Raw genomic sequence first — 7,524 nt, 5'->3', positions numbered from 1 at the left:
AGGTGCAGTGTCACTGCATGTGCCCCAGAGCTTAGTAAATCGGGTAAAGCTCTGCTTATTTCCATCATCCGATTATGTGTAAGCAAAAATGCTTTTTTTTTTTTTCCTTGCACATGATTGCATGTTCTTAGTAGCGTGAAGCTTTACCTCATTTTCTAAACTCTGGAGCAACTGCACTTGCAGAGTGCACCTGTGCAAGTGCACAGTCTACTTGCCTTTAGTAAATAAACCCGATTGTGTTTAAATATGCATGCTCCGGGCTGCAAAATATAATTTTGTTTCTGCATGCTTTACCAAATCAATGCATCAGTAATTGGCAGATCCAGGTTCAGAATATCAACCCTGGAGCCTGCATCTGTAAAGAGAACCTTGACTGTGACTACTGTGCCCAAAAAGGCAAATATAGGGCAGATGAATAGTCACCAGTGTAGCCTGTGTTACTTCCCTACAGCTGGTCTTTTTCGTTATTACTGACTTACCATGCCTAGTTCCACACTTTAGTCTCTGTGAGGAGGAGGCCATATTGGTATGACAAGGTTTTGCCTTTATCCTGCCTCCCTAATAAATGGTGATCTGAAGCCTGAAAATAAGACACTGTGGGAATAGATCCAAAGAATCAATGACGCAGAAGCTTAGTGCAGCAATTGTACAGCTTTCTTTCCAGCAAGAAGAACAGCATAGCAATAGGGTGACCACATGTCCTGGATTGCCCCGGGATTGTCCCTTAATTAATACTTATGTCCCGTGTCCCTGGCACACTCATTACGGGACAATACAGAGTCCCGGAATTGGCCTGGGCCGATCTAATGCCACCCTAAAATAGCCTTTGCATACATTATCTGTCTCAGCCTGTGGTGGACCCCTAGCTGACAGAGAGTGAGACCCCTTTTTCTTTATTCACCACCGCTGGCTCAGTGCCCAAACTGGTTGCTACCTGCCGCCCGCTTGGCGTGTAGCAGCCAGTGACGTCAGAGCAGGAGAGAGGCAGAGACCTATCACAGCGGATGAGAGTTTAACTTCCGCCTTCTATTCAGCTCCACCCACCTCCTCCTGTATGGTTGGCACCGGCCCAGATAGGGCTAGGTGCCACTGACTATATGTGATGATACACAGGTAGGGAAGGGTTAAATGAGTCTTTCCCCCCCAACTATTCCCCCCTCCCCTTCCCTGGGATAGGGAGGCTTCCCACAGGCAGCACAGGGCCAATAGACAGGCACAGGGGGAGGACTTGTGGGCATGTGACAGGGGTTTTAAGATTGGTTCCCCTCCCAACTACTTCCTCTTACCCGCAGCAGCCCCCAGCAGGTGAGCTCCCCACCCTCCCGCCCCTTATGTCCGGTTTTAGCAAGTTAATTTTGCGTGGTAATAATAAAAAAATAAAAAAAAAAGGAGGAGAGCATGATGTAAGGAAGTGAAGTATGACAGTGGTTTATCACTGTACGTTTATACGGGTATTATGGTTTTGGCCTTGCAGGCCCCGTTTTATTTGTGTTGTAAATATGCAAGTTTTCTTTTGTTCTTTAAGTCACAGCTGGCGGTACAGGAGAGTAATTATTAAAGGAGGGGGGGGAAGGCTTTTAGGCCCGTCGGCTTAGGCCGGTGGCTGGCTGGTTGCTTCCCCCCTTGGAAAATTACATTGTTAATAAAGGTTAACAAGTTCGGTTATGTGGTTAACAATAAAGCTGTGGCCGACCCCTACGTCCATTCAAGGGTAACATGGTGTTTGTGTCTTTATTTATGATATAAGGGGAAGACGAACACATGGGTAGGGTTTAAAGGGGTGGTTCAGATAGTCTTGTTCTGGAGTCCAGCCGGCAGCCAGAAGAAACATCAGACTCTGAGACAGACTGCAGTGTACAACTAAGGCAAGTAACATGCAAAGCACTGACCAGCATTAAAGATCCATCGGTGTTAAAATCCTGTCAGCTCTCCCCCGCAGTCAGAGTTCAGGACTTGTAAGAAGCTGGAGTGTGTGTCTGCACAGTACACTCAGAGGCTTGCTCCAGATAAGGGTCGGCAGGAGAAGACACTGACACATCACACCCTGGATGGAAGGAGGAAACATCTTTAGATATCAGGGCAGGGTTCATGCTGGGACTTGTAATCCTTCACTCCCCCCCCCCAAAAGTGAAGAACTACAGGTCCCAGCATGAACCCCTCAGAGCTGAAGATGTTTCCTGCATCCCCTCACACATGACTATGGTATACCAGAATACACCCTGACCGCTAAGACCCCCTTTCCAGTTGATACCCCCACATTACCCCTTAATAAATAATGAGACCACCACTTAATGTTGGAGTAAAAACTGGCCGTAGCAGCCTCCTTTATTTTAAATACTCTTTAAATAATAAATAACCAATAACATAACAACAAACACGTAAAATTCCTGAGATAATACCTCTCCTAAATGGTGTTGGACTTTGCAGGACCCAGTAACCACTAAACTTGTTCACATTTTAACTTTGTAACCTTGTAACTCTTTATTTGGCACTGCGGTGTCCTAACCTCTGGTCATAGGCCTCAAGCCGAAACTGGCTCAAAGACGACCGTTGACCGCAGTGCCCCCAATTCACCAACCTTCCAGCTACATTAGTAGACTGGGAACTAGAAACCCCTTCAGAAACCATCCACCACTGGGTACTGGTGTCCATCTTTGGGGTAATATCTTCTCCTGCAAAGTCCGAAAAACACCCGCCACCAGCACCCGAAGGTAACACCTTACCTACGGGCGCACCTCCACACCCTCATTGCTTGTTGTACCCCCTCCTCTAGGCGCAACGCCCACATGTCAATCCCCACGTCCGTGAGGTGAACACCATCACTCCTGAGGTAACGCCAAGGGTCAACCTCCAATTCCGGGTGCCGAACCACCAGCCCCCCGTTCCTTAGCACAAAACGCCCCACATTCCTGTTGAGCTTCCTGCGCGCACGATTCACCGCGTCCACCGACCTAGCCATCCTCCACGATGTCCTAGCCACCATGTCCGACCACACCACTACCGCCTCCGGGAAAGACAACCGGAGCCGCTGAAAATCGAATTTAATATCCCGCGCTATCTCCAGCATAGATCTCACCCCAAGATCATTGCCCCCGGCATGAATCACCAGCACATCCGGAGGTCTGTCCAAACGTGCCCATTTGTGTACCTCCGGCACAACTCTGCTCCATAACATCCCTGGGACCCCCAACCACCGTACCCTCGCCTCCTGTCTCGAAATCCCCAGTTGCCGACCGGTCGGGCGCGCCTCCGCCCGTTTTTCCCCCCGAACCACGTAAGAGTGGCCCAATATCCAGACCAACAAGGGTCCATTACCTGAAAGACAGTAAGCAACAGCAAATAACTAACACATCCCCCAATACAGCGACACCCACGTTTTCAAACAGTCATCTAACTCATTTTCCCTTATCCCAACATAATCTCCCACTCCCTCAACACAAATTTGCCACCAGCTGCGGCCTAACATATGAACGAAACCTCCTCGATTCCCACCGTCCTATCCTCTTTATTGCGTCCTCTCCCAGTCCATTCCTTGCCGCCTCCGTAGCAGCCCCAATCCTAAATGAATGAGCCGAGAACTCCTTTGCAACCAGGCCCAATTCCCCCAGACACTTCCTAAACACCGCCACAAACTGATATCTCGACAGCGGGGCCCCATTTTCGTGTATCAAAAAAGTGCCCCTCACCTCCGGGCGGATGTCCAGATATTTCCGGACCAGCCCCACTGGGCAAAGTTCCGATCCTTCGATCGGGAACACCTGGACCGCTCTGCCCTTGCCACTCTGGTCCGTTTTGGACCTTCTGAGCCACAACGTGACCCCCTCCGGGGCCCAACTAACGCCCGATGCCCCCATGCCCCCTTGGACCATTTTCGACGGGCTCACCAGCTCGCCTATCCTAAAAGCCCCAAAAAATGCCAGCGCGAATGCCGCGCGAAACAATGTAACTTCAAAACCGGACGAACCCACTGTACCCATCCTATCCATCAACCCTTTTAAAATGTCGAAAGACACAGGGCGGCGCGTGTCCAGCCGCCGCCCTTGCTTCCTGTACCCTTTCAGAGCCTGGCGCACCCAGAAATCCTTTGTAAAATCTGGCAACCCCTGCCACTTGAATAAAAACGCCAAACCGGCCAACTTCTTATCCAATACCGACTGAGACACTCCTGCCTCGATATTTCTGGACAAAAAATACCACACCAATGTCCTCACCTCCGGTCCCGAAAGGTGCACCTCCGATTCCATCACCAAGTTACTCCATTCTAACCATACTTTTTCATAGGCCGCCCAAGTGCCCGCACTCACCGATTTTTTAATCCAGGTGGAGATGATTCCAATGGAATCTGCCACAGCCACTCCGGACAGGGGACCCCTCGCTCTTCTGCTTCCGGCACCAACTCCCGGAACCTGTCCCACTGGAACCGAGACAAAGCATCAGCCACGACATTTTCAACCCCCGGTAAATGCACCGCATAAACAAACACATTCAGCTGCAGACACCGAAGTACCAAGTGTCTCAGGAGCCGAATCACTGGGGGAGAAGACGCGGTCACGCGATTTATCACCTGCACGACCCCCAGGTTATCCCCATGGAAGCGCACCTTCCGATCCCGGAAAGACGTGCCCCACAACTCAACCGCCAGCACCACTGGAAACAGCTCCAGCAGGACCAGATTTTTTGTAAAACCCGCAGCCAGCCAGGACTGAGGCCAGGGGCCAGCACTCCACTGTCCTTGAAAAAAGGCCCCAAAGCCTGATCCCCCAGCCGCGTCTGTGTACAGCTCTAGGTCAAAATTGCTGACCGGGCCGGACATCCACAAGGCCCTTCCGTTAAAGGCCTCTAGAAAAGAGTGCCAGACCCGCAGGTCCTCCCTGTGCTCCTTCACCAGCCTTACATAGTGGTTGGGCAACCTAACCCCAGCCGTGCTGGCCGACAGACGCCGACAAAAAATTCTCCCCATCGGGAGGATCCTGCAGGCAAAGTTGAGCTTCCCCAAGAGCGACTGCAGCGCTCTCAGTTGTACCTTACGCATGCCAATCATCCCCCTGACCTCCACCTTGAGGCCCTCCAACTTGTCCGCAGGCAGCCTGCATTCCATAGCCTCGGAATCGATGACTATGCCCAAGAACTGAATGACCGACCTAGGCCCCTCCGTTTTGTCGGGCGCCAGTGGCACCCCAAAACGCTCCGCTATGTGCTCCAGCGTGGATAACAAAACCGCGCAAACCTTTGACCCCGCCGGTCCAATGCAGAGAAAGTCATCCAGATAATGGATAACCGAATCCACCCCCGCCACGTCTCGTACCACCCACTCCAAGAAAGAACTGAACTGTTCGAATAATGCGCAGGACACCGAGCAACCCATGGGCAGGCACTTGTCCACATAGAATTCGCCCTCCCAGTGACACCCCAACAACCGGAAGCTGTCCGGGTGCACCGGCAACAGCCGGAAAGCCGCCTCGATGTCCGACTTGGCCATCAACGCTCCCCGGCCGTACCGCCTAACCCAACTCCCCGCCGCGTCGAACGAAGTGTAGCACACTGAACAATCCTCCGCATTAATCGCATCGTTCACCGACCCCCCTTTTGGGAAGGAGAGGTGGTGTATGAGCCTAAACTTGTTCGGTTCCTTCTTCGGTACCACCCCCAACGGGGAAACCACCAGGCCTGCTAACGGAGGGGACTCAAACGGGCCACCCATTCGGCCCAGCCCGACCTCCTTACGGAGCTTCTCGGAAACCACTTCCGAGTGTTGCCTAGCTGAACGTAAATTTTCGGACATTGGCGGAATCACGGTCAAATTAGCAGGGATACGAAAACCAACTGTGAAACCCTCCTCCAGGAGCTGGGCAGCCGCCCTGTCCGGATACCTACCGAGAAACGGCAGCATCCTTTTCACCATCACCGGTGTGCTCCCTCTTGCCTGAAGGATCTCCGGAACGGCCCTTGCCCTGCTTGAAGCAGCGGGAAGAGGGGTGATTACCCCCACACCCGGAGCACTCATGCTTGTACCGGCACGACCCTCCGAATTTGCAGTTTCCCTCGTTAAACTGCCAACAAACCCCCTTTTTCTTTCCGGCCGACTGTCCCAGGGAAGAGGCCCCGCCGCCCCCCCCCCTGAAAAAACGGAGCCGACGTCCTCGGAGCCGTCATAAGCCCCATCCAAAGGCTAATGTCCTTCGCGTCCCACCGAATGTCCGGCCTAATCGCCCGGCGTTGCCTAAATTGCTCGTCATAACGAAGCCAACCCGTGCCCCCATAACACCGATAGGCCTCACTAATCGCCTCCTGGTAGCTGAAGAGCGCCGAACAGTGTTCGGGGTTCTTCTCGCCAATCACGCTGGCCAAAATAGAATAAGCCTGCGACCAATTCGCAAACGTGCGAGGTATGAGCCGATACCTCCGCTTTTCCTCGTCCTCCTTTTTGGAGTCCTCTGGCTTCACCCTGTCCAAGTTGAATTTCTCCAACGGTAACAAAGCGAATATCTCCACATATTCGCTCTTCCAGATTTTTTCCCGGACCTCTTGTTTCAAATGTGCCCCCAGCGGCGCATCATAACAAGTGTACACTTGCCCCTTTGCCTCATCCGCTAACCGCACCAAATCCCGCTTCTTGCCTGTGGCCCCTGCCGGCTCGGCAGTCCCAGCCGGCTGCGCCGCCGGTCCTGACCCCAAGCCACCCCCATTCGCCTCCTTCTCAGTCACCACTACCGCCGTTGGGGCAGCTGCCGCAGCCGCCGCAGCCCCCCCTCCCGGCCCCCAAGCCGCTGTCGGGCCCGCGGGGGGTCTGTCCCCCCCTTTTAGCTGGCTAACCAACGCCTCTAGCCCCGACAAAAATCTCTGCAACCCCGCATCCACCCCAGGATTCCCCACCTGTGCGTCCGTAACCTGGGAAGATGTCGCACTGCCCCCAGCCACCGCAGGCACCACCAACCTATCCCGGGCCCCCCCCACCCGGCCCCCAACAATCACATCATCACACCGTGAATTTGAAACAAATGTGGAAAAGGACTTACCGGGCTGCGTGGAAGCAATCCCATCAGCCGATCGTCTGGAATCCCTCGCTGTAGGCACCGTCCTGGGCACGACCTCCTCCTCCGAACCGGACAGCTCCCCATCCGACTGGTCCTCGCACAACCCCTCTCCCCCCGATGATGACCCCCCGGGCAGCTCGGTCCCGGCGGCCGAAGGCCCAGGGCCGGATTCGCTCTCCCTGCGGGCCCTGGACCCGTAAGCGGATTTTGCCGGCGCTTTCCTGCCAGGCGTAACACTGCTGCGGTCTTCTTCTTGACTTCTCCCCCTCGCCGCCTGGGCCTCCTGCAAGTGGCTAGCCGTAGCAGCTGAAGGGCTAGCCACCGTACTCTGGGATCCCTCTCGCCGAGGCCTGCTGACCGGGCCCGTCTCCACCTGCTCCACACGTCGGGCGGGCACGGCCGCTGCACCTGAGCCCCCCGGCCGTCCCCCCCTCTGTCCTTGGGTGCTTCTGGTCCCCCCAGCCGGGCCCTCAATGACCCCTGTAGCCGC

General features: G+C 54.2%; 1 protein-coding gene across 1 annotated transcript; it reads right to left on the bottom strand.

Moving 5' to 3' along the window:
- Positions 1-3,398: 3,398 nt before the first annotated feature.
- LOC120945433 lies at positions 3,399-7,239 on the bottom strand. Its single transcript, XM_040359588.1, has 2 exons — positions 7,017-7,239; positions 3,399-4,414 (listed from the first exon to the last, which is right to left on the bottom strand). The coding sequence occupies exon 2, from the start codon at positions 4,242-4,244 to the stop codon at positions 3,432-3,434; it is 813 nt and encodes a 270-aa protein (XP_040215522.1). The 5' UTR covers positions 4,245-4,414; positions 7,017-7,239; the 3' UTR covers positions 3,399-3,431.
- Between the last annotated feature and the right edge of the window lie 285 nt (positions 7,240-7,524).

This window comes from Rana temporaria, chromosome 7 (genome assembly GCF_905171775.1).
Source record: "Rana temporaria chromosome 7, aRanTem1.1, whole genome shotgun sequence".
NCBI classification, from domain to species: Eukaryota; Metazoa; Chordata; class Amphibia; order Anura; family Ranidae; genus Rana; species Rana temporaria.
The sequence above is the reverse complement of the archived record's forward strand: the minus strand, read 5'-3'. Positions and strand labels throughout refer to the sequence as shown.